General features: G+C 40.6%; 2 protein-coding genes across 7 annotated transcripts; both read left to right on the top strand.

Moving 5' to 3' along the window:
• Positions 1-5,584: 5,584 nt before the first annotated feature.
• LOC127600317 (uncharacterized) lies at positions 5,585-8,491 on the top strand. 2 transcript variants are annotated; one of them, XM_052064811.1, is made up of 6 exons: positions 5,585-5,813; positions 6,450-6,521; positions 6,609-6,727; positions 6,833-6,881; positions 7,293-7,387; positions 7,505-8,491. In XM_052064811.1, the coding sequence occupies exons 2-6, from the start codon at positions 6,483-6,485 to the stop codon at positions 8,193-8,195; spliced, it is 993 nt and encodes a 330-aa protein (XP_051920771.1). In that variant the 5' UTR covers positions 5,585-5,813; positions 6,450-6,482; the 3' UTR covers positions 8,196-8,491. The 2 variants fall into 2 exon arrangements, with proteins under 2 accessions (XP_051920771.1, XP_051920770.1); XM_052064810.1 differs by having other exon boundaries at positions 5,585-6,378.
• Positions 8,492-8,975: 484 nt separating this feature from the next.
• On the top strand, positions 8,976-26,689 carry fbxl4 (F-box and leucine-rich repeat protein 4). Of its 5 annotated transcripts, none has more exons than XM_052064724.1 (10): positions 8,976-9,349; positions 9,460-9,520; positions 10,304-10,926; positions 14,001-14,328; positions 17,713-17,957; positions 18,151-18,364; positions 20,404-20,475; positions 21,863-21,987; positions 22,111-22,298; positions 23,010-26,689. In XM_052064724.1, the coding sequence occupies exons 3-10, from the start codon at positions 10,430-10,432 to the stop codon at positions 23,171-23,173; spliced, it is 1,833 nt and encodes a 610-aa protein (XP_051920684.1). In that variant the 5' UTR covers positions 8,976-9,349; positions 9,460-9,520; positions 10,304-10,429; the 3' UTR covers positions 23,174-26,689. The 5 variants fall into 5 exon arrangements, with proteins under 5 accessions (XP_051920684.1, XP_051920683.1, XP_051920686.1 ...); XM_052064723.1 differs by having other exon boundaries at positions 9,457-9,520; XM_052064726.1 differs by lacking the exon at positions 9,460-9,520 and having other exon boundaries at positions 10,483-10,926.
• Positions 26,690-27,559: the final 870 nt, after the last annotated feature.

Below are 27,559 nucleotides of genomic sequence, written 5' to 3'. Positions count from 1 at the left end.
ATACAGTATTAGTCACGCTGGGCAGTACTTACTTTCGAGTGTTTCTGTTTTTAAGGATCCAAATCTTCAATCAAACGCAATATACACTCACATGCCTGTCTGAAGTCTGCGTGTACTTCTTCAACAGATTGTCAAAGTCCTCTACATACTGGTCTGCTTCAGAAATCAGCTGAGCCGCGATTGGTTGTTACCTGAGCCCTGAGCAACTGTGATCTCATTTTTAATTACCAGAAAGTGGCAAAATGGCCGCCTCTTGAGATGGCTGAAAAAAATGGGGGAGGGGTTGCAATATGAAACGAAATGTAGAGTTTAGACGAGTGGAGGCGCATAAAACGTATTACTGTCAGGACATTTTGGGGGTTGACCTCCCCTTTACAAGCGTAGACAATAAAAGGCCTACGCCTGTGGTGGGATATGTTTCTATTTTTAGCACAAAGATTGAACCCCTCGATAGAATCTACCTAACATACATAGGGCAACAATTTGCAGCCACTTTAATTTCCTCAAAATTAAATAACATGAGTAAAACGGTGAATGGGCTGATACTGATATATTGCATTTCAACCTTGAAAGTATTTCAAGTTCCCGAACAGTCTTCTCACGCAGCTATTGATGGCACAACATCAAGAGAAATTGGGGACATGGGCACAAGTGCTGAAGATGGAACCCACAACTTTCAGGTTGGGAGCTACCACGCTACCACCTGAGCGATGCAACACTGATGGGTTGACGCGGCGCGTGACCATATTACAGTGCATATGAATGTAATACATAGCTTCTTAAGTAAAGTACTCTTGTGGGGTCGCAACGGTGCTGGAGCCTATCCAAGCGGACTTTGGCCTAGAGGTTAGCTACTCCCCGAACCGGTCGTCATGTACGGCAAGGCATGTATCAACAAACAAGCATTTACACTCGCATTCACACCCAAGGACACACATGTAACCTGAGAAGCATGTTTTGTGTATTTGGAAAGAAAGCCAAAGAAAAAGCATGCGTGCTCCAGGAGAACATGCTAACTTCACGCAGGAAAGCCGGCACCCAGATTCGAACCTACAACCTCAGAACTGTTGTGCAATCCACTTAAGGGTACGGTGCGTTAAATCTGAACAAAAATCACGGTTATGATCATATCTGTGCTCAACTTCCTGTCCACTTAACTTTTATTCATCATAGAAGGTGCAAAGTGAAATCAGGACATAGCTTTCTGCTTTAGGTCTAATGCCCCTTGTCTGTGGAGAGTCTCGACAGTAAATGTATGTTCTCTATCGACTGTGTGCGTTTATTCTCTTTGTTCAGATGATCCCCGGGGTGCCTTAGAAGTCACAGGGTCAATGTCTCCTCTGTTTGCTTCTGAACTTAGGAGCATTCTATTTAATTAGGCAGCTAATCAGCCACTAAACACACAAGAAAATGAGACAATCTGTATCTGTTTACTTCCCTATATTTGCATGTATAACTGGTTGGTAAAAAAAACAAAACAAACAAAAAAAAATCATTTATCCGGGAGAAAGATCAAGGTCATGATTCCTCCACACAACCAATTCAGTGAAACCAATTAATCTGTTGGCTGGTGAAGTTCGGTTGGAGGACACGTACGGCAAAACAATAGCACATGGCAGCTGCTCTCTGCTATCTCTGGCCATGTTTTCTTGCAACATTAATTATTTTTTGCAGATTGTGTCATTAACCGCGGAATGGTGGAGAAGTTCGCAATTGTTCATATTTGTTATCACAAGTCAGATGCCATGTGCGCGGGCCTGGATGATGAATGTAATCAGTCAACATGACTCTCTATTTGATCATTTGTATTTGCGGTGAAGCCTAGTTTGTCATTCATAACTAATATGTAAATGAACTTGTTTAACGTAAGTTTTAGAAAGATTGTCGTCATCAAGAGGGGACGCAAAACAAAATACCGGTACAACACATTATGACCCTATGGAAATTTAAAAAAAAATTGATCACATTTTAGCAATTGTAGACTTAATACATGAGAAATATCAGCGATTCTTGTCAAGGTTACATTTACTGCATCCACGTGCAATATTTTGAACCCTCTGATCATAACAGTGGGATGAAAGTAGAAAATTATACAAAAATTATTAATGCTTTTTATGAATAGCAGCTGATTTTTAGGCTCTTCCGGTGAGTACATTTCTTCATGTTATACTTTTGTACGATTACACTCAACATTTGTTCTGTAATCACTACTCTATTGTTTCTTCAATACTCTTCAACAGCCAACATGTTTTTTCAATTGTATTTTCCATTTGGAATAACACTTAAATTTGCATTCAGGTGTACTGAGTAAGGATTCATGATATTGATTTCCCTCTTTTGTTTTCATAGTTCTATTTCTGCTGAGATTTTGATGTGCATTCCTGGTGCTCCCTTTTTCTGTTCACTCATTGTCTCCTTATTAGCTGCCCCACCCATTTCTGGCCATGGTCCTCCTTGTGTCTCTTCCAACAAGCTCTTTCCTTCCACTCTGTCAGGTATACCCCGTTGTCTTGTTAAGTATAGTACACCCATACCCAGGGGTATAGTGGGCGTGGTACGCGGGGTACGCCGCCCACCCACTTCTCCCGATGCCACATTCAATTTCAATCACGCTGTCTGCGGGTTATTGAAATGTTTGTTGATCATTGTTCTAATGCAAGTTATGCTTAATAACGTTGGCCTGTGATTATTTTGGAGTAGTAAAACATTAAATTTAACGTTAGTTCAACTGGTGTTGTAGCCTATGATTGATGTTCTGTATGTATATATCGAACATCCCAGAATCACATACACCCACTTAAAAAATCCCCACTACCCATACCGGTTTTAAAATCTGATTGATTATTATTATTTTTTTAATTGTGAGAAAGACCAACAAATGATGAGGAAAAAAATGGGCAAGGCACCGGTATGCTTTCTGCTCTTATAGTGCGTGACATACTCAAGATGACCAAAACAGCACACCACAGACTTTACGATATAATCCCGCGACAACTGCGCGTTTGCTCCTGTAATCTAGATTAGTACCAAGACTGATCTATGAGAGGAGGCTTGGAGAATAAAGAATAGGAGTAGGAGGAGTAGTCGTAGGAAAAGTAGTAATAGTAGGCCTGAAGCACATGCACCTTCTGTAGGTGTACTGGCGATCACCGGCGTCTAATCTTCATGCACCATAAAATGAATTAGAGCAGGTTATTGGGCTGACTTTTGACTGCTGGGACACAGCCGTGGGACATCAACACTTTGATGCATGGCTGTGTGAGTGACATCGAAAAAAAAGGAAAAGAAAGCATGTGTGTCTGAATGTGAGCGTGCAATGCCTCCATGCGTATGTCCACCCCCTTTTGCATTAGAGTGTGCTCGACCATGTGCAGAAGTGTGTGGCACAGTGGACCAGAACAGAGTGTTGACAGTCGTGGAACTGCTGCTGCTCGCTGATGCCTGCATTGAGAAGCTGACAGAAGCCCCGCCTGTCAATCAGCATATATGCCCACGAGTTCCAATTTCACATCCTTTCATTTTCTTACTGCCAAAGATGGCAATAGGAAACACTTTTCAGTTCGTACATATCACACATTGGATGTTAGTTCAACACATGCAAAAACAAACACAGTGTTACATTTAGCCCTTTTTGGCACGCATAATTTAAAAAATGATATGAGCTGGGCCATTATATTGCTGTGACTTTTATTCTTGCTATGGCCTTGCTATTTATTGGCACCTTTTGGCATAAGCGCTCTTAAGACTGTGGAGTCACACATAGGAAAATTCCAAGACATAAATGGGTTATTCCACGTGGGCTCAGTTGAAACAGGATAAGGACAGGAATCTTTTTGGACAGGTAGATCTTCTTCGACACCTTTACGATTGAAAGACTCCACAGGATTGTGTTTTGAATTTCTTGGCATTAATGAATTGTCTAGCTGAGAAACTGCTGGCAGTCTTCTGGCAGTTGATGTTAGGGTGGCGAGTATTAAAGATGAAAGAACCAGCAGAAGTCCACTTGAAAATGTTTGACGTTACTATTAAGATTCGCTGTGAAAGAACCATGCAGATCATAAGAAAAACATGTATTGATTTGAAATTCTGCGGCTCGGTGGACCAGTGGTTAGCGCGTCGACCGCACAGTGCTGAAGTCCCGGGTTCAATTCCAGCCTCCCTATGTGGAGTTTGCATGTTCTCCCTGGGCCTGTGTGGGTTTTCTCCGGGTACTCCGGTTTCCTTCCACATTCCAAAAACATGCATGGCAGGCTGATTGAAAACTTGAAATTGTCCCTGGGTGTGAGTGTGGGCGTGGATGGTTGTTCGTCTCTGTGTGCCGTGCGACTGGCTGGCAACCGGTTCAGGGTGTCCCGCGCCTACTGCCCGAAGACGGCTGGGATAGGCTCCAGCACCCCCTGGGACCCTTGTGAGGATCAAGCGGATCAGAAAATAGATGGATGGATGGATTTGAAACGTGGAGTGGCTATGACAGGTCATTGAAGTCATAACTTATTTTGAGATGGTATTTATTATTTCACCTCCACAGTGGAAGACCAAAAGTTGGTCATGTGGTTTTTACAATAAAAAAAGCACTAGTTTACACCAAAGACTAAACTAAACAAGCCACTCTGTGTCTCAAATCAAAGCAAAAGCAGACAAGCTAAGGTTCCCATGATCTATCAGGTGATTTGGAATATGTAGGTAGGTGTGCAACTCTGTGTGCGCGCAAGCAATGAGCAGCTGAATCGTCCCCACAATATGCATGTGCAACAGTAGTTGTCAGCTCACTGGGACCGGCATTTTTTCAATTGTCGCCACAAATTTTACAGACGTCAATAAACAATAATGAATGTGTGTTTTTTGAAAACAGCCTTTGAAAATCTCACATTTCTGTTATAAGTGCTTTTCAGAGAACCTTTAAAAAAAACTCATGAACATAACCTGCTACACAAAAATATATATCTTGACACTGATCTCCTCAAAAGGAAATGAAGGATACAGAACAAAGCAACCACAACATTTTAAAGTCTGTATTATGTCGTGAAAACACCAGCCTTTTTTTATGTGAGAGGCTGTTTAAATGCTGCTGGAAGTTGAGTTCTGGTGCATGGCTGTCAAAATCAAGTTATTTTTCAAAATAAAAGAGAGGTTAGTGATGGACATAAAATATATAATATGAAAATAAAGTCTCGACAAGCCCTGCTGTAGTCCACTGTTGAATACTTTTCTTTGATCTGTAAGGTACTTTTCTTTGATGTCTATGAAGGGGCATCTCCACACTTCCAAGTGACATATCTCAGTCTTTTATCTTATTAATGCTGTGCATTTTTTGTGTTCAGTCGGGAATAGCCCCCCCACGTAAAATTTATTTTGTGTTCGGTTAAATCCGGCCACATATAAAAGGATTAAGAATAACACATTAATGTGAAAATGGCAGGGAAGTCACAGGTATCCAAATTTTCCCTCAGATATTATGTGTTTAGGGTTGAAGACCCATATGCTGCGATGCAAGGAAGTGATGAGCACTGAAAAAATATTTTAAAGAGACCGAATAGACAAACGAGATATTTTAATCAGTAATATCAAAATATCAAATAAGTGCAAAATTGCTACCCATCCATCGATTATCTCATGCGCTTATTCTCACAAAGTTGGTTCGTAGTATATTGGTCATTATGAATAAAGCAGAATTGCACTGTAAATTTTGATATTTTGAGAAGTGAAACCACACAAAGCGCAGTAACGTTTCGTGACTGCTGTGTTTCCACCCAACCCCCCAACGATTCAAAAAGGCTAACAAGAACGCGTCTGGATACAAATGGACATGTTCGGTGAGGACTGTTTGTTTTGTTTTGTAATTTTGTAAAAAGTTGTTGCTTCAACTGGCAGTTCTGTGGACATTGTTACTTGAGTTCAAGCTAGCCTGCTAATCCAAGGCAACGAACTCTTTCACGATACTTAACGACAAAAAGTGCACTCCTTGTTGCTGATTATCAACCATAAAAGAAAATATTAGGCGAGCTGATCAAAAATACCGATAGCCATTCTGTTTCACAGTGTGGTCATTAATTTCCTCCTCATCAGACAGTCACGAGGACAGTTGGGACGCCGCACGACGACGGAAGCCCGAACCGGCCAGAGTGATTGAATCAACATTCAAATTGATAAGGACCTCCACCTTAGTTTAACTCTCAAACGGCAGCAGAATGGGTTGCTTAGCAACAATCAAAGAACAACGTAATCTGTGACGCGATTATAAGCATCCCTGCCATGTGGAATTTAAATTTCTTGGCGCACGTTAGGTAAACGGAACGTTAGTTAGTCGGCGCTCGATTGAGACACAACGCCAACATGGATTTTATTGAGGGTAGCATCGGCATCTACAGACCCCTCGTGGTATGTGTGTTCGGATGTATATTTGAAACTATTTAAGTGCTAAAATACGTCATGTCTTGTTTCCGTCCTAGGAGTTTTTTGACACTCCCTCATATAAACAATCAATGGAGACCTGCTGGAATGCTATCTCTTATAAACTACAGGTAACACCCGCGAGATAGCAGTTTGCACAAAAATAGAAAAACAAGAAAAATAAGCAGAAAGATATAAGGTCTTGTTTTCTCTCTTAGATTGGACTGTTGGCAGAACTTTTTGTACTCCAGCAGAAGAACCTGATCCCATCTGAGGTGACTGCTGATGAAATGGCTGACCTGCTAGTAGAGGAGACAAAAAAATCAATTCGAGTGAAGTTAGTATCAACTTCCAGCAACTTGGCACTCCTCATTCTAAGGTGATTCTCTTGAAGAAGAGTGAAGAGGCATGATGCCGATATTTTGTTGTCGTTTATTTGCAGGCTTTGGGAGTATGAAGTGGAAGACTGCTTTGAGGCCGAATCCAAGCTGGTAAGAGAAGACTCCCAACAGTTTGCACTCACTTGTTTGCCGCACATAGTTTAGTTTATTTTTCAGAAAACATTAAACTTGAGATTAGAGATGCTTCTCCAAGATTCGTAGCAAATTTTCATTTGCAGTCCCGGTCAAATAACCTAAAAAAATGAAGCTAAAAGAGCAATGCGCATTCATACGTACATTAATTGTGTCACTTACATCTAGTTAGAAGATGTTGAGGCGGACAATTTTTGTCCTCTGAAGATCAGGTTTCTGTGGAGAAGGTTCTGTAATTTCTGATGCCCTTCAGTGCAGTGAGGAGTTTGTTCTATTTGTTTATGGCTTTATTTAATAACACTGGTGATCCAAACTTGTACAAATCCTACACGTGATGTCACAGCTTCTCATTGCATCTTGTTGTGATAGGTTTTTGAGGTGAACACCAGCATGAAGATGAGAGACATTGAATTTGAAGCCAGAAGGCTCCTGGACTCTCCTGAGATGATCCCTTCCCAGTTAAAGTGAGTCAGCCTTGATGCACATTTATTATCAGCCAAAGTATAATATTAATTATGTCTGCATGCAATATTTATCAAACACGTGTATCAATATATGCTTTCATTATTTATAAACTCCAGACACACTACGATCCTCCGCAAAGCTCGACAGTTTGCTGGGAGCTTGGAGCAGCAGAAGGCAACCTATGCTGATCTACTCAACCCACGTGCGATGGTGATAAAGGTTCTACCAAAAGTCCTGCAGATCTTTTGGTTGCCTCCACCAACCACCCCCTTTACCATGCCATCCAAGTACCTTAGCAAAATGGCTGTCGGAGTGACACAGGCTGTGTTGGACCGCATCTCCCAGAAACTGTCCTATGTCCAACTCCAATTCTCCTACTCCATAAGAGACAATTTAGTCCTGTCTATCCATGAAAAAGTGAGACAGGCTTTCACTGCACACGACCTGGTGGAGAGCATTCACAGCTTTCAACCAAGGTTCTTAAAGACCATCACAGATGTCACTGTTGAGGAAATCGGTACACTCTTTGTTCTTTTTGGATCCTTTCCGTCTTCCCCATCTGCGGACCTGTCTTTGGAGACGACTTCTGTGCCAGATGATGACAATCTGCTTCAAGAGCCAACCAAGGAAAAAGACTCAATCGCCAGCAGAAAAACTGTTGCTTTAGCATCGGCTCAGTTACCTCCTTCAAGCAAAGAGAGAGACAACATTAGTCAGGAAGTGACTACAGTGATGCAGAGTCTTCTCAGGAACGTCTCAAATTATATGAAAATGCTCTTTGTCAGAGAGCACAGATTAAGATCATAAACCTCTGACATTTACACACTGCATACTTTGCCTTTAGGACACAAATCCTCGAAGTGGGTTATTGCTGTGTCACACAGTAGTTTCAGTTTGCCTTTTTTTTAAATAAATGCATGGTGACTTTAGTGCAACGTTTCCCTGAATACAAAGGGACGTTGACAGTGATCCTGGGTGTACCATTTTAAAAAACTCACACTGCAGTTACAATTGGTGGACTTCTGTCTACCTTTGAAGCAAATTCCCAGGTCGATTTCAAGCCCCCTTCATGTTTCACCTTACTCAAAGTACAATGATGGGGGGAGGGGGGGACAACAGTGAGAATCACTTCTTAGATGACAGAACTGTGAATGGGGCATTTTAGTTGAGCACTGTAGCAGTACAGTAGTTGACTTTTGGCTCTTCCACTGCAGGTTGCCAGAGAAAGCCATTTGCATCATTTATGTAGAACTGATATTACACCATATGCCTTTCCTAATGCATACATCTTATGCAATGTAGAGTGTAATATATAATACTCATTGTGCACAATGTGAATATTTGGATTTAAAAAAAACTACATTATGTGCTATTTTCTATTGCTATTGTAACAGTCCCAAGGCTTGGTGCTGATAACCTTTTTTCCCTTTACGAATTCAAATCTACTTGATGTTCAATTCACTTGTTTGAAGACATCCAAAATAGCTGTATTAATATCAAGCCAGATTCATTTCTTTGTATCTTTTTTAAATGTTGATTTTAATGTCTGCAAAGAAATAAACGAAAGAAAAGAACTCCCACTCCCAGAATGCTTTTCTTTCACTGACCGGATGTTGATCTTATGTTTTGTCAAACTCGTTACTGTCATCGATACTATGTAGCTTCGTGCCGTTTTGGGTGATACTTTAATTTGTTTCTGATTGGAAAGAATGTTAATCTAATGTTACACTTATGATGACGTATTACAACATGTTTTGAATCGATGCCCTTGTGTAGTGCAGAACAAGTACTTTCCTTATACGATATGGTTTGTGAGTGAATCTGCGTATTAAATATGCAACTTATCTAGTATCAGTGAATTTTACACATCCCGATATCGTTTTCCGTCGTACTGTATATGTTGCCGTTTTAATGAGCGCTTGGTGTGTGTGCAACTCCGACGTGATGGAAGGCATCATAAGGTAACGTCCCGATTGCGGGTCAGGGTGTTGATGTATTTTGAGAATGGAAATCCGAAATAGACTTACCGTACCCACCTAAATAAACCTATGCATTCATCTACATTCAGCAGTACTTTCCCCGTGTGTTTTCTTCTCTGTCTGGTTGTTGGCTAACTGCCCATGTTTTCAAAGGTGAGCTAACCAGACTCTGTCGGCTAGCTAGCTAACCCTAAAACTAACATCAGCTGTTTTAACAAAACCTGTCACTTAAACGGTAATGCAATCATCCCTAATGCTTGTAACTTTACTAGCAAACACTAGTTTGCACCGAAACACTTCTATAACTTTTACGTGATAGTTATTTTACATTTTAGTTTGTTCCACATAGAACATGTCGATAAAACTGCTATGGATGACAATGCCTTGTGGTTACTTTGCATGCCAAATCGAACAGTAAACTGCAATGCTGTCGTATATATCACTAGCAAAACTATCATTAGTGCATTTGCATTGCTCGTTCGTCTCAGTTTGTTATCTAACAACCTTCCACTGAAAAAAGCAATCATTTTTACAAATATATGATCACCAGAATCTTGTTTTAGGTTCTTTTAGTTTAGCTCAGGTTCTATTAGCCGGATTTATCAACACAGTATACAGTTTTACTCTATGCGGCAGCTATTGATTGAACTCGGCGTCACCAAATGTACACTTGTGTTTTCCCCATCTAAGCTACAACCAAAAGCCATTAATTAATGCAACACGAGCTGAAAGTCTCATACACATTGCTATTCCTACACTTGGAACAACACAAAAGAGCAGATGAGCATTTATACATAGAGACAGAGTCCTTTTCTAGTCGATACATGATTTGATAAACTAAAATATACCATTTTAGACATGTGTATTAATTGATTCAGTCAAGAAATATTCTGTGTTGGTATTTCTCACTCATGAATGTTTGTCTCTAACCTACAGGTCATGCATGCGGCCAGGCCTCTAACCTGCACTTTTGTACAAATCACCCTAGAGCAATTGTGCTTCTAGTAGGTGCAGGCTCTTCCTTCATTCTTCCCCACTGCCTCCAACAGCCTAGAGTTCCCTATGTTAACTCTGTTGAGCATGTTTTACTATATCTGTCTGCGGCGACGCTCCAGGAGTGGGACTCGTGGTGAGGCACTGACCAGTCGGCGAGCAGTGGAGTCTGGCCAACGGGCGATATTGCCCGTCAGTGTGGAGGTGGAGCAGTACACCAAGGAGGTTTTGGACTTCAGCTCTCATTATGGCAGTGAGAATAGTATGTCTTACACAATGTGGAACCTGGCTGGTGTACCTAATGTCTACCCCAGCTCTGGAGACTTTACACAGACTGCGGTGTTCAGAACTTATGGAACTTGGTGGGAACAATGTGCCAGCGCGTCACCACGTTTCCGGCGCACACCTAAAAGTTTCTACAGCCAGGATTATATTGAGCTGGGATTTGAAGAGCCTGTTTATCCTACAGCTGTGGAGGTGCTTGAGACTTATTACCCTGGGGCTATTGTCCAGATTCTGGCCTGCTCGCATAACCCCTTTTCCCAAAATCCTCCCACGGATGTCAGGTGAGGCAACCATCTGGTTTTGAAAATTATGAGCAGACGCAATATCAATTTGTAACTGTATGCATATGTTGTCTGTATTACTTGTCAACATGCTTACGCATGCTTTGTGTAACAGAATTCTTAGAATTAAGGTTACAGACTCATAGTAATGAAATTAATGCAAATGCGTAAAAGCTCCCATATTTGATAAAAATGCACGTCTAGTGTAATTTAATGAGTCCGACTTGCGATGCCTTACACCCTAATGCTAAAGCAAAGCTTCCTTGAACACTTCTGAAACAATTACTCGAGTTCTCATCTCATTCATCTACAGGTATAACTTACCGGTAATTGTAAGGTGACGCTGTACCCTGTAGGGCTGCATAATATATTGCTAAAATATTGCGACAATGGCATGTACAATATGTGTATCACAAAAAGCTTTGATAAATTAATACTTTTATCTGGAATTGTATGTTTGTTTGTTTTTCTGATGACATTGACCAATCACATGCAACCTTTAATTTCCATCACCTTCCAATAAGTGAACAGTATCTAGGAGCGTTATTAACATAAAATGAAATATATTTATATATAAATAAATAAGGCGGGACGGTGGTAAATTGATGAGCATGTACATCTCACAGTGCAGAGGGTGCAGGGTTCAATTCTGGCTCCGACCTTCCTGTGTGGAGTTTCTATGTTCTTCCTGTGCCTGCGTGGGTTTTCTCCGGGTGCTCCGGTTTCGTCCCACTTTCCAAAAACATGCATGGCAGGCTGATTGAACACTCTAAATTGTCCCTCGGTGTGATTGTGAGCATGAAGGATTGTTTTTCTATGTGTGCCCTGCGATTGGCCTGCAACTAGTTCCGGGTTTTCCCCGCCGGGTGCCCGAAGACAGCTGGGATAGGCTGCAGAATGCCCGCGACCCTTGTGAGGATAATTGGATTAGAAAATGGATGGATGATTAAATAATTCTATGTCGTTACAATTAAGTGAAGTGAAGTGGGAATTTCTCCATTGTTAGACTATTAAAGGTTTTCTGATCATACTTTAGCTTAATTCCATAAGAATACAGCCTGCTTATTTTGCCACATGAAAACATGCACTGCATTCATTAGAAAATGTTAATAAATTAATAAATGTCTTCAAGTCCATGCTAAATATCGCAATTATGCCAATTGCCCATTAATAAACTCCTTCATAACACATCACATTTTTCCCCCCAATTTCACATAATCCCAGTACTTTGGATTGATGTTTTATTTTTTGTAGCGGAAGGGACCAATGTATTCACACAACTTTTAGCTCCATTAACAAATAGTTAGGATTGTGTTCACCATGTACTGTTAACTTGAAGTATAACACAAGAAACAGATCAGCGTATTTAAGGGGTAGCGAAGTCCGGTCCTGGAGAGACCCTATCCAGTTTGTTTTACATGTTTCCCTCCTCCATCACACCTGGTTCAGATGACCAGGATCGGTATTAGGCTTCTGCAAAGCTTGCTGATGTGCTCCTCTGCTGTATTCCATCAGGTTGTATAGAAAAATCCAGTTTCCTATTGATTCTTTCCCCCAAATGAGTACAGTATGAACTCTACCAACTTAAATGGAAAGAATTAGTCTTTTAAATGTGATTTTCTTTTTTTCTTTATAGTGTAAAATAAAAATGCTTCATCTGAGTCAAAATGGCCCTTTCAACACAATCTTTAAAGGGGAAGTCAAATCAAAAATGTCTTTATGATAATTGTTCTATGCACCCCCAACAGTGTAAATTTGGTATTAGGCTAAATATTGCATTTGTGGAATATGATTGAAGCAGAAAAATCCACCCATTTTAACCATCTCATGGTGCGGCCATTTAGCCCTATACTGCCACTTGCTGTCGACGTCACATGACTAAACCCAGAAAACAGGTGAGCCACTACGGTTCTTACCAAAACCTTTCGGCACTGTGATGTCATCTTTAGTCGCCAGAAAGTGCCCATTCAAGGCAAAATGTCAACCCCCTGAGATGAAATAAAACGGCTGGATATTTTTGGTGAATTCATATTCCACCAATGCAAAATTAATCAGAGTACTGTGTTTAGACGAGTGGGGACAAAATTATATTGTAAAGAACATTTTTGACTTCACTTCCCCTTTGATATATTTGGACAAAACAATTTAAATGTCACAATTTACATCAATAAATTAACAAAAATATTTCCCTTGGGCTCAATATGTAACAAACAAACTGTACCATTAACATAAGTAAAGGCTGCTGCTTTAAAACCCAATACTCCCCGAATACCACTCACAGAACTCTCTTGCCAAAGACATTGTCGAATGCTTTCTCAAAGTCCACAAAACACATGTAGACTTTTTGGGTGAAACTTCCATGCACCCAGAGAGGCCGAGGGGGCATGGGCCGGGATATGTGCCACCAGAAATGGAATCGGAATAATTTATATTTAAATTTGCATTGCCAAACTTGAAAAAGTGCTTTGAAAATGGAATCTAATTTCCATCAATTCAATTTGCATTGTTCAATTGAATCTTTACTTTGAAAAACAGTATTCAAATTATACAATTTGAATTGTGTTTCAGTTGCGTATACCTTTCCACATTGTATTACAAATTCCAATCTTTTCCACACAGATTCAATTGTAGCGATTCCAATTGATTCATTTTTCAGATTGAATTTCTGGTGGCACATATTTCACAGCCCATAGAGGAGTGTGTTGTGATCTCCCTGAAGTGTAATATTAGATGAGGAATCATACCATACATCACCAGTGATCATTGGCCGTTTGTGCACGAGGCATGGAACTGTTAAAACTGCAATTTATGGTGATGAACGTAAGGCAGATATACCAAACCATGATGAGTTATCACGACTGCACAGCAGAATTTTAACATGGTACATGATAAAAGATTTGTATTGTTTCAAACTCCGGAGTCGCTTACAGTAAATAACATAGCAATACAATGCCATGATATTTTAGGCAGGAAAAGTACATCAACGTAACCATTTTAAACACTGACAATTCATAGCCATCACAGTGATTAAAAAATGGATTGGACCTTCATCCTGTCCAATTTCTCTCATGCAGGTGGGAGGTGTTGTGGTCGGGGGAGCCCACTAAGGTGCTGGCACCCCAGGCTCGTCAGTTTTCACCTAACATCAAGCATATCAGTTTTCCCACCAACCTGCTACGCCTGGAGGTCAACAGCTCTCTTCTGGATTATTATACTGAACTGGATGCCGTCATCCTACGTGGCGTGAAAGAGAGGCCCATGCTCGCGCTCTACAAAATGCCTGTCATTGACATCATTGACCTGAGTGACAGTGAAGAGGACCTTTCTGATCTGGGCAGTCCATTCAGACAGAGTGCAGACAGCAGGACAGGCAACGGCTACTTTGACAAACTACCCTACGAGGTGAATGACTATGAACTCTAATGAGGCAAGACTTTCTATACATTTGATTATTTTTGATGACTGAAACAAAATTGTGACTTTGATAAGGCTGTTGCTAAATATGCCGTTTAAGTGGCTGTTATTTTTAAGCAGAAAGGGAAGATCAATAGCACACAACCTGAATAAACTAAACAAGCTGAGCTCCCCACAAGACAATTGGAAGTTGTCTAATACTTTGCAATCATGGGAGCAAAACGGCCGATGATGTGCCACCGCCATCTGAGAACTTCAAAGTATTGCTATGCCACTTATCAACAAAACTGACGACTGACTTGCTGATGCTTCCAACACTTCAGTACCTGTCTGAATCATCAGCTAAGGGATAGAAACGTTATTCATCCTTTCGTGAAAGATACTATACACCGCGAGAGTGAATGAATTGTTTTATCTGTTAAAATTGCTCAACATAGTCATTACACAACTTTAATATTGACAAAAAAGCAGCTGTAGCAAAAGAAAGATTAACCAATCCTATGTGAATACTTCTCCTGTTGAATCACTTGGTTGTGCCAAAAAAATAAAATATTGCCACTATATACAGTACAAAATTATCGTAGAGTACTGTGCTGGTGTCCTATAGATGCCCAGAACAATAGGAAGTTATTGTAACAAAATATCAAAAAAAGCTTGAAACTGTTTCAAAAGTTTCACACGTTATCTAAATATACCTCGCTGGTCCTTGGGGACGATGATTGCGTGCAGTTAGTTGTGTTCACAAGCTGCGATGTAAGTGCATTTCCTTCTATCATCTTGGTTATGATTGGATGCCACAAATAAGGGCTTGACAAAAAAAACCCTTTTTTTTGGAAAAATGTGTACACACACTAGATAACAAGAGCTCGCTCCATGAAACAAAATTCATCGATGAGACCAGTGTCAGAGTTTTTAGCCCTGAAGTTTCATGGCTCTGAATGGCACACTTTAGTTCATATTTTCATGACGATGTGCAATTTCAGCCTAATTTGTTCATTAGGCTGAAATGTTCATCTGATATTTCATCAAAAATGACAATGGAATGTGCTTAAAAGATCACGGTCAGTCTTGATTTGAAAAGGTATGAGAACGTAAATAGTGGAAATTAAAAAAAAAAGACAAAAAGGCACCAATAAGCAAGTGTCCATAACAAGACAATTGACACCAAACAAGGCATATTTATATGTATCAAATGTTGGTAAACCAGCAACATTTTGGCAGCTAACACGAAATTTCCTGTTCGCGCTCTTCGTACACTCCTCAGCAGACTGGCGCTAACCTTTCAGTTGCCATAGCTATCCCCAACATGCTTTGTTGCTGTAAACAAGTAACAATTGTGACTGTTTTATGCCAGGTTAATTGATATATTTTCCCCCTACTGACTGTGAAATATAGTGACAGCGGTGTTGTTTCTAGTGGTGCATTAGGTTATGGCATCTTTTGGTATTAAATAATTTTGACTTGGTGACACCCTAACTAACAAATGTAGAGTCGTCAGTGCTCTAATTACATAAAATGGCCTACCAGACTCCATTAATACATTAGTAGTACATTTGTGTGAGAAGCAATAAGACCTTTAAATGTCGCATTTTGTCTGATTTCAAAACAGATTGCTGACCGGCAGAAATTAATGCACAGGCTGGCTCATCTGGAAATCGTCCGGTTTCCAGATTATCGACGCTGGGCCTTTTTAGCTACGTGCTTGCATACATTGCTTTTTCTGGCACAGTCACCCCTGGCAACATGGCCGCCACGTATACCCATGCATTGCCTGTAACGTGGCTACCACGAAGGCATGTGACGGCCTGCTCTGTTCGACTGTGTATTAGCGTCACAACCCGGAAATCCGTCTCCCAGTCGCTGACTGTTGATTGCCCCACAGCGCCAGTGAACAGCAGCCAATTATGGAGCCAACGAACTGACAAATACTTTACAAGTGGGCGTTTGGAGTTATATTGTGAGTCTATTGGTTCCGGGTGTGTTAAACCGAGGTTCCGCTGAACATACAGGATTGACATAGAGGGACTGGCGCACTGATAAAATAAACATAATAACTGAATTACTGTCGCAGTCCCTACCTCAGCTTTGGGCCCATTATAAAATGTGAGTGACAGGTATTGTGACAAACATCTGACATTCCTGCATGAATATATAAAGATATTTCGCATATAATATACTAAAGTCCTCGATCTTTTCAAGGACAAAAGGTGAATGTTTTTCATTTTTGATCATATAATTGGTAGAATATTATGAGATTCGTGCCGTATTTTTGAGGCTCACTTTCTAAAAATGACTTTCTTCCCTTGTTCAACCTTGACTATAATCTCGTAGTATTATGACTTGACCATATTTTCCACACTAAAAGGCGCACTGGATTATTAGGCACACCTTCAATGAATGGCCTATTTTATAATTTTTTTTCATACATTGGACGCACCGCATTCTAAGACGCAATCCACAATGCGTCCACTAGATGGAGCTATGCTCAAGGAAACGGCAACAGAACGATCAGCTGTCAGTAAAACATTGAATCAAGCAGCGACACAGTTCACTTAACCAACAGCAAGTTATAACATTGACTTGTTAACGTTGAACTCTCCTGCCGCTGCTCTATTTCCGTGTTCAACTGCGTAACCGATCGCCTTACATTTGAACTCTGCGTTGTCAGCATGTCTTGAGCAAGGAGCCATTTTGGGGTCGAAATATTACCGTAATGACCATACACAGGGCACATCGAATTTTAAGGCGCGGTGTGAGCTTTTAAGAAAATTGAAGGCTTTTAGGTGCACCTTTTAGTGCGGAAAATACGGTACAGTTGTTTTCTTAAAATGGGCCTTTTTCATCAAAATACAGCATTTTTTCTTGTCAAAATTCTGCCTTTTGTCAATAAAACATGATTTTCTTATCATAACATGACAACCAATTATTTTCTTAAAAATAGGCAACTTCCTATTGCTTTGCCATTTAGGAGTATAGTAGATAAGTTAGCGATAGGGATTTGAGGTTGCAAAAAATGTCTCCCCTGTGAGCGGTTCCTGGACCCAAAGAGTTTGCTATTCGCTCCACTATTGATTGATCTTAAAAAAACAACAACAACAACAACTTTTAGTGAGTTCTGATGGACCGACTGGTTCATTCCCCTTAAAAGAGAGTTGGTACGAGCAGAACACTGAATTGTTAGAAAATTAAATTTCTACACATTCATTTTCCGTTTGAATTATCGCTATGTACTGAATATAAAATAGATCTAATGAATGTTAATCAGCATTTTGTGGTGAGGTGTTGTTCCCTTGTGCACCCAAATTTCTACTTTTGGTGGATTCTCTCCTGAGTTTTTTTTCCCCCTTGTCTGATTTCCGTCCCCATCCTTAGCTCATTCAACTGATACTCAGCCACCTGACCTTGCCAGACCTGTGCCGTCTGGCCCAGAGTTGTAAGATGCTACACCAGCACTGTTGTGACCCGCTGCAATACACCCAGCTGAGTTTGCAGCCCTACTGGGCCAGGCTGAGTGACACCTCCTTGGGACACCTGCAGAGCCGCTGCACACGCCTCCAGAGGCTCAACCTTTCTTGGACTGGCAACCGTGGTGCTCTCACCCTCACTAGCTTCAGCAGGTCAGACTCTCAGCGTGGGCTCTCAAGGATAGAAATGGCCTTGAAGAACTTGAAAAGTTGCGAAAGAATGCACACAAGTTTACCCACCTCTGGTATTTCATAGTAGTGTGTGATTATTCTTAATCTTGATTCAAATGAAGTACTTGTTAGTACCGCAGCTGTGCATCTAACCTTATTTCTCCTTTTTCCACAGTTTCATGAAGGCGTGTGGGCTCAGTCTGGTGTGTCTGGAGCTGTCTTGCTGCCACTTCCTGAATGAGGCCTGTTTGGAGGTCCTTGCCCAGACTTGTCCAGGGCTACAGGAGCTAAACCTGGCCTCCTGCGACCGCCTTCACCCACAGGCCTTCATACACATTTCCAAATTTACACGTCTCCGCAGACTCGTACTTTATCGTACCAAGATTGAGGTAGGCGCGGTCATCACGCATCCTCACATATATCAGTGACCTTGTTGTTTGTACGCAAGTTGCGTTGCTTGTTACCTCACAGCAATGCAAGACCACTCTTTGTTATGACATATTTTGTCTTTAACATGCAACCCTGAGTGGTGTTTTTAATCCAACACAAAAATGCAAATTTTTCGTGGTTCAAATTAGGCTCAGATTAAAAATACAAAATGGAAAACTGAGAATTGAATTAGTTGGTAACGATCATAGGCAAAGGTTTTTATCTCGTTAGCCTCCCAAATCAGTTAGGAACGTGATCCGGGTACACATACTATGACCTGTAGAAGGAGTTTGCAACTCCCAGCTGCATGTGTCACTTTCATCTCCTGTGGATGTCTGTGACCATCCATCCATCCATTTTCTGATCCGCTTTATCCTCACGAGGCACACGGGCGTGCTGGAGCCTCTCCCAGCTGTCTTTGGTCAGGAGGACACCCTGAACTGGTTGCCAGCCAATCGCAGGGCACACATAGACGAACAAACCATTCGTACTCACGATCGCACCTCGGGACAATTCAGAATGTTCCATGAACCTCTCATGTATGTTTTTGGAATGTGGGATGAAACAGAAGTGCCCGGGGTGCACATGCAAACTCCACACAAGAAGGCCGACGTGCTAACCACCTGATCAACGTGCCGCCCTTTCATTTTAAATTAGGACTCATATCAACGTTTTATTTTAACTTAAGATTCAACCAAGCCTCTTTTTTTTAGAGTTCAACATGTTTTTGATACCTGCAGAATTATAATGTTGTGTTCCCTGTAGCAGTTAATAGTTTTCATAAATGCAGCCCACGTTTTGTTTTTACATGCAGGTACAAAAACAAAGAAAAAAAAGATGACATATGCACTAAGATCTTCATTTTTTCCCTTTTTTTTGTTCTTTCTGTCTGTCTGTGTGTCTGTGTTAGACGGCCGAAATGTCTCCTTGAGTATTTAAGTTTCACTCTAAAGTTGGAAGACATAGCATTTGGTTTGATTGCTGTTTGCCTGTCAAAAGCATTGTTTTCAACTGATTAGCATCCACGTGAAACACAAAATGTGGACTAGTTGATAGTCACTTCAACAACAACATTTTGGATGTCACCAAACCAATTAACGATTTAACTCGGGCATGTGTTTTTTCACAAATTCCTATTTATGATGTGAGCCTTTTCTTTTTTTCATATTTTGGTGAGGATTTAAAAAAAACAGCCTGCATACACACTGTCTTAACGTGTGTATTTTTAATCTGTGTTTATTCAATGGTATGTCTCAGAGTCGCCACCATTGATTTTAAAATGAGCAATGTGAGCTCCGATTACAGGCGGACTCTGACATGCTACAGTGCTCATGTTCAGGATTGTCTGAAAGATAAAAAGTTGTGACTCTGGTGTCAGATCTTAGTGGTTTTCGTTCTTTGTCATGTTTTCCTACTGAGGTGTGAGAGACACAAGTTAAGTTTCTGCAATGGATGGATGGAGCCGCGCATGCAGTTTCTTGCTGGTTGTTTACAGCGAGACAGACAGAATGAGCAGTGTTTTATTTTTATTTATTCATTTTTTTTGTCAGGCTGTCATGATCTTGTCACTCAATGCATAAATGTCTCGCTCGCCGAAGAGAAGATGCTAGAGGCAGAATTGAGCATGTCTACGTACACTGACACCGTTTCACTGCTGATAAATGTGTCTGCATAGATACTCAACCTTTCCTCACGTACAGTTGGTGTACTCTCAACTGAGATTAGTCAACCTTAATTTGTCATCCTTTTGCACTTTAAAGTATATCAGCATTTATTTTGAATCATTTTAATCGTGTCTTTGGTAACAAGGTCAAGTGCGTGTAATGTGCGTCAGCATAATACATTTTAAGCAAAGTCAGATATGTCCCCTTTTGCATTTGAATGAAATGGCGACGTCGGGAGGGATTCTCCAAACAGAACCGTCTTTTGGATGTGTACAGTTGATATACAATTCTTACATTACATTCCTCTTGTCTTTTCTTCCTTGCTTTCTCTATAGCAAACAGCTATTCTGAGCATCTTGACTTTCTGCATTGAGTTGAAGCACCTGAACCTCGGGAGCTGTGTCAGGGTGAGAATAAACACGACATCAACACGAACATAAATTAGAATAAGCATTTATTAGTTTTCAATGAGGACACTTGTCATGAGACAGAAAGCAGCACCTCTTTCATAGAATGAGACGTTTATAGAAACAAGCATCTGAATGCTCCTTTTAGTCAGACAGGTGGACACACGGAAATATTGAAAGACAGCGAGACAAGGCTGATTGCACGTGTACCTTATTTTTTACCCAAAGTCCACTGGGATAGAAAATCAAAATGGTACACGAGTTTGAATGGCTGAGAGATTTGTTTTATTCATTCATCAAATTGAAATTCATATGTGGCTACTTGCTGGCTCAGTCTAAGTGTTCTTCTGGAGAAATGAAATTAGTCTGCGTGTTCTGTTTGCTGGCATTTTGCTGCCACCAGCATGCTTTGTGGTGTGTGGTGTTCTTGTGGTTGGTGCAAGTTTTTTTTTCTTGTTTTTTTTTGGCATGACAAAAAGACTTAAATCTTCGTTTTAACAACGTATAAGGTATAGATTTAAACCTGTTTTTTTTTTCCCTCTGGAAGATGAATATTCCATGTTGAGCCCCAAGTCGCAATGCAGATGTATGAGGAAGACGAGTCATGGTCAACACATTTAGTGCCCAGATCTATTTGCCAATTATTACTGCAGTTTTTTTAAATATGGCTGCTGGCTTGTTGGCAGCTTCACTGACCAGTTTTGTTACCATTTCCAAATGTCAATTTCAAAAGGACGCCCAGTTCTTTTTATCACTGCTCTGCCGTGTTGTTTGTGTACTTGCTGTACTGTTGATGTCCAGGCAAATGCCGTGAAAATGATGTGGAACTCTTTTTGATCATGTTTTTGATCCACTTTGGAGAATTTTGCTTTTTGCTGTAAAACTCAACCTAAAGTAAGCATAATGGTGAATATGTTTCAATCATCACATTTTGGGGGCCAGGTAACTGTTGGGCTTAATAAGAGTCATTCTGCAAAATAGTTTGGAATTATTTAACATGAGTTTGCAACATTCTGAGCTGACCCTTATCCCAGCCAGCTGCGCCACAGTTCAGCAACTGCATCATTTCGTGTTTGCATTTTTGTCTTTGAATGTAAGCATTTCAGTTACTTTTTTGAACAAGTTGAACATTCATGCAATCGAACTTCTAAAACATGTATTCTACCTTTGGTCGTGGGTGAGCTCGTGCCTTTTCTAGCTGACTCTGGGCAAGAGGAGGGTAAACCTTAGACTGGCCACCAGCCAACCACAGAGCACAAAGTACACACAGTTCATTGATCTTCTCAGCCAAATACCAAATGTGAACAGATCGTTACCAAAGCTTGATATTTACAGTTCCACTACGAATGCTGGTGAATGTGCCCTGACTCACCGTGATTGTGTACAGATTGAAGACTACGATGCTGTGGCCAGTATCCTGGCTGCTCGTTGCCGCTCACTATGTTCACTGGACCTGTGGCGCTGCAGAAATCTGACAGATCGTGGTCTGAATGAGCTTGTCTCTGGCTGCAGGTCAGTCAAATTCACCTCTGACTGCCGGCGGCAGTTCAAAGCTGACCTCACTTAAGGTGGCTTGTAAATTTTGGAGTCCACTCAGTTGCCTAACCGTTTGTTGTTTGATCTGTGACTGCTCAGAATGTTAGAGGAACTGGACTTGGGCTGGAGTCCCACTCTGCAGAGCAGCACTGGATGTTTCCAGCACCTCGCTCGCAGCTTACCACGCTTACGCAAACTTTTCCTCACTGCCAATCGCACAGTCCGTGACTCGGACATCGAAGAGTTGGCCTCCAGCTGCCCCTTGCTCCAACATCTCGACATACTGGGTAAATGATTTCCTTATACATTACACAACAGACATTGCGTGTGTCATGTCAATTACTGGTGGCAGCAACACTATCACACAAGTCAGTCACTAATCACCACAGTAGCTGTGATGACCAAATAGCGGCAGGTTATGTCCTGCAATGTTATCAAAACCTGGACTTGTTGTTTGAGAAATGCAAATTTGTAATTCTGGCAAATTGCAAGGCAGGTATTTGCCTCGTTCATGTACGGCTCCCTCACTCAGAACTCAAATCAGACTCTCAGTCACTCTGATTATCTGTGGTCATGCATGTCCATTAGACGCTAATTGTACCTTTTTATTTGTGGCATGTATACGATGTTATTGATAAGAACACCAAAGCATGATGGCAATAGATTGACCCATTGCAGCTCACTGCATTTTGTCCTGCACGGTGGACGTGGATACAACCAAAATGTCAACGCAAATTGTGGAAGCTCTAAGGTCAAACGCAATCTGTTACAAGGTGCTGGTTGAGTTCTAATTTGTTCAAATGTTAAAACAGGAAATAATGGAAGTATGACAAAAAAAATCTAGTGTCAAGTGATTGCAATCTTGATTGGTATGTTAAGTGAAGGAAATACTGTCATTTGACATGAGTCAATTCTATGGCGACACTGCTTGTGCATATTTGTTGTAATGAGCATAATCCCAACTTTCTTGACTTCATATTCATGTTGTGACATGTCAGGAACACGGCTTGTGAGTGCCGCCTCATTGAAGAAACTCCTCCAGTCGTGTCCAAAGCTGCTCCTCCTGGATGTTTCCTTCTGCTCCCAAATAGACACAAGGATAGCTCAAGAGCTATCCAGCCTCTTCCCCAGTGTAGCCATCAAGAGGAGTTTCACACACTGACCCCAGCACGCTCTCATTTATCATTGCCTTGAGAGAGTCGGAGGAGGCACAGCAGAAGATGGAGAGACGCTTTAGTATCACAACATCTTCTATTAGCGGTCGGCAAATAAGGCAGTCAACTTGGGGATGAAGGTCTTTGGATTGGAAAGGAACAAAAAACAAGTCAAAAATCAACCACAAACTCAGAACCGGAGGTCGATGAAATTCGAAACTCAAGTACTTTGGGACACAGTGAAGCAACTGCATCTCTGGAATGTGAAACAGCACTTAGGAATGATCAGGACTTTGGTCAGTGCCTTGTCAGATTGACCATTAAACCAGTATCATCTTGCTATGCCGGAAGATAAAATTCCCATGAACTTTCAGCAGGTTTTGTGCTCGAACTGAGCTGTATTTGGAACTGTTCATAATTCCCTCCGCATTGACTAAGGCCCTAGTTCCAGCTGAAGAGAAACAGGCCAAGCATGATGCTGCCAACACCATGCTCCATTGATGGCGATGAGCAGTGTTATTTGTGCCAAGCATACCTCTGGTATGATAACCGAAATAGTCAACCTTACTTTTATTGGACCATGACATCTTGACTGAGAAACTCTTCTCAATTGCCCGACCCGATTAAACGAAGAATCATTAAATAGAATATACACTTTTCCCACCTGCGTTTTGGAGATTTCATCGTGTTTTTGCAAAAATGTCGCCGGGGTTTGAATGTTTTTGTTTTGTTGTTAGCCCAGATAAGCAGACAATAGATTATTGTGACATGTACTCAAAAGAAATACCTGAAGCTCTTTCAATGTTGATCTTAGCCCACTAAGAGCCTCCCTGACCCGTTATTTTCTCGTCTTTGAATCGATTCTGGAAGACCGTCCAGTTCTGTGGTATGCCACTGTTATTAACCAGAGGGACTATAAATGGCGGCAGGTGTGTGCTGACTCCCATTTAATATGACAGAGGCACAAGGTGGAGTCCTCCCATCTCCAAAACCAGCACTTCTCAGGAAACCAAATAAACGGCATGTTTGTTTCGCCGTTAACATTGCATTGTCAAAGAAGGCAAACCATTTTCAACTCTGATCAATGATTTGTAAAATTAGCAGACACACTTAGGGACCGAACAATAAACAAAACATTGAATTGACCAAATTTCGACATACCGAGTTTCGGCTGATGCCGGCAATGAGTTTGCATCAGAGATGAAACCATTGTTCGACAATGAATCGATTACCAATGCAATTGAAATCAGTTTTTGATTATCGATTAATTGTTTAGAGATCTTATTTAATTTAAACGTGTCTGAATCCTCCTAATTTCAGCCTGTCAACAGTAAATACTCCCAGATTGTATTTCTGTCCTCCATGAAAGCAGACAGGTTATTTTGTTGAATCAAAATGAAATATATGCAAATATCTGCTTTTACTTTGGAAAACAATGATTAACAGTTGGACATTTTCTGACATGACCAAATCAGTAACTGAATCAGAATTTATTTATTTGTGCATTTTCTACACTTTCAGTTGGAAATTATGTCCTGTTTTTGAATAAAGGGATGGAAATCAAAACCACATTTTAAAATCCAATTCATTGATTAACCGCCAAAATAATTGAATTATAATCGATGATTGAAATAATTATTTGTAGCCTTACTTTGAATGGGACCCCACATATCTATCAATCAATAGATAAATACACACACACATTGTGTTCAGTTGTAAAATCTATAGGTCACATGGATGGTGGAAGTTATACAGTATATATATATATACAGTATGTATATATTTATTCAAGTTAATTTTAAATGAATGTGAGGGATAGGATGCAATACGCTGAACAGGCGTTCTATGAAAATGTAAATACATGCGTCATTATGCAATCGTGTTACTGGAAATATGTAATTTGAAATACAGGGGAAACCTTTTATTTCAGATGTTTTGCAATGACATCAACCAGTCAACAATTTCATTTCTTCAAATCAAAGACTTGCGTGAAGGAAAATTGTGGAATTTGATCATCTCAAAGAGTCAATATTAAGTTAAAGGAAGTCTGTGTTTTGAGAGAGTGATGACTCAGTGGTCAATAAATGAACAAAAAAAAACTTGAATACTTGGCATGTTAAGACTATTTTTGTTTACATTTTCAAAAACATTGGAGACATTTCCTCGAACAATGATTGAATAGTTTTCCATGCATCGATAATTCATTTGTGGTCAGCCTGACTGATCCATTCAATTTGTTTGTGTGTCTTGTACTTCACCAAAGACACTTTTAAGTACAACACGAGTCATGACATGGCAAATTAATGTCGACGTAACCAGGACCCGATATTTCTCTTGGGACACGACCTTTTTCCCCGTTGTCCCTTGGTGTGAGCTACCGGCCATTGCGGTTTGACCATTTAGCTACCTAGCAACCAAAGAGAAGTTATGCTTGACTCAAGACATCCTAAAATGACACGATGTCATACTATTTTGACCATTTGTTGTGCAGCTCAGAGGTTCATCTCGTTTTCTTTTGTACTGCGTTTGCTACAAATCGACACAGGAGACATACAGTAATAAGCATACTACCGATCACTGTTTCATCGCTGAATTAGCTTTACTTATAACTCACTCAATCCCGGCCATTTTCACTGGAGCAACCGCCTCAAACCCAGCGTTTTACTGGATTTTGATTGATCTCGCGAGGCCTACAGAATATTTAGTTCTAATGCTATATAAACATGGAGCCTACCAAAATAAATTTTGGACTCTCTTCTTTCAGCATAATTTTTTTTTCCATTCTTCAGCAATCAGCATTACAAAATGGCTAAGTTTCAAGAAAATGGCGATTCCTGGGCAAAAAACGGAGAAGAAGAGCTTTTTGTGAAAGCATGCATTTCAAGCACGTGAGGCACTACTGTCACCTACTGGTCGCTTTTTTTTACATAATTTACAATGTAAACGGCTTATTCTTATTCACAGATTGCATCAGACCCTCCTCCTCTCTATAACACAAAACAAAAGACTTAGACGTACAAGTACGTCCTTGGTAGGTGGGGCCTAATTTTAAAAAGACGTACAAGTACGTCTTGTGGAAGGAAAGCGATAAATGTGATGTATCAGGTTGCATATCTTTTGGAATTTAGAAAATGGTGCAACCAAATCCACAGGAATCCAGTGTGAGTTATTTAATGTTTATCATACTTCATGTGTACATGTTTCAGCAGCTCAACTTTTGGCAATTGTTGTTGTACCTCGTAGCCAGAGCATAACACATCAGTACTGATATATTGGTGCACAATTGTGCCTTCTATTCTTTTTGACAATGACAGTGTTTGTTTTGTTTGATTGATTGCATTGCCGCCAATGTGATGGCAAGTTACTTTCCCTGTCACAACTTGACTTGTCGATACACATGAGGACAAAATTGTTTGTATCCCTCTGTCACGAAACAAACCCCCAAAAAATAATAAAGAGATAAAATCATTTCAATAATCGTAACAATAAATGAAAATGTAGTAAAAATCAACCTGTGAAAGTCAGATGCCACTTTTGAGTTTTTGAAGTTATCTGCTGAAATACATGTGGAATGCAGGGCTTTATTTTAGTCATATTACTTGTGAATTGTGATTTAGATAACTCGCCCAGGTGAAACTCTGGGACACAAATAGCCTGTTACAAATACATTAAATTAGGAATCTGAATCGTACGTGCACTGGTCGCATGCATTTCTTTGTGTGTTTACTGTATGTATGAGGACTTCTTTTCAAGATCCATGCAGACATGAGTGATGTACAGTGGAAACGGTTACAGTATATCCTCCCCGAAGCTATTCATTTAGCAACGCGTGGCTTTATGAGCAAGCGGATACTTCAGGTTCTGAAGCCACAGCCACAACGAGGACAAGTGCAGCCATTAGCCAGGATGACTGAATGGAAGCAAACGACGGGATGATCCTTCTTGACTTGGCCCTCTGCTGTTTTGCAGTCTATTAAAACCACGGGGAGAAGTGACACGAGCTTGTCTCCTTAACTGCCTTTTAATTAATTGTTTGTGCCTGGATTAATGATGTATATTGTGGCCCTGTAATGTGCCCTAATGGCAGAGAATGAGGCAGCCTCAACTGGAGTATTAATTTAGGCTGCCTCCCCAATGATTATTCCTCAGCCAGTGCTCAGTGTGAGGATGCAAACAGGATTCATGGAGGCTTTCCTGCAAGGTGCTGTCGTTTGATTCCCCACTCACCTTTAGTTAGGAGGCCGTTTTATCCGAGGGGAGGACTCCATGTATTTGTTGAGCATTTAGCATGTTTGTTAAATCTGTGGAAAATAATAATAATACATTTTATTTGAAAGCGCTTTTCATTCCACTCAAAGACACTTTACAAGAGCATAAAAACACAGGATAAAAAT

Source organism: Hippocampus zosterae, chromosome 5 (genome assembly GCF_025434085.1).
Source record: "Hippocampus zosterae strain Florida chromosome 5, ASM2543408v3, whole genome shotgun sequence".
NCBI lineage: Eukaryota > Metazoa > Chordata > Actinopteri > Syngnathiformes > Syngnathidae > Hippocampus > Hippocampus zosterae.
The sequence above is the reverse complement of the archived record's forward strand: the minus strand, read 5'-3'. Positions and strand labels throughout refer to the sequence as shown.

Bases quoted from the DNA above. Each gene is read 5' to 3' on its own strand.
- fbxl4 (XM_052064724.1), top strand. From the start codon at position 10,430: ATGTTAACTCTGTTGAGCATGTTTTACTATATCTGTCTGCGGCGACGC. The intron at 18,365-20,403 runs GTAGGCGCGGTC...CTTTCTCTATAG, and splicing joins TTTATCGTACCAAGATTGAG to CAAACAGCTATTCTGAGCAT. The intron at 22,299-23,009 runs GTAAATGATTTC...GTGACATGTCAG, and splicing joins CCAACATCTCGACATACTGG to GAACACGGCTTGTGAGTGCC.
- LOC127600317 (XM_052064810.1), top strand. From the start codon at position 6,334: ATGGATTTTATTGAGGGTAGCATCGGCATCTACAGACCCCTCGTG. The intron at 6,522-6,608 runs GTAACACCCGCG...TTTCTCTCTTAG, and splicing joins CTATCTCTTATAAACTACAG to ATTGGACTGTTGGCAGAACT. The intron at 7,388-7,504 runs GTGAGTCAGCCT...TATAAACTCCAG, and splicing joins ATGATCCCTTCCCAGTTAAA to ACACACTACGATCCTCCGCA.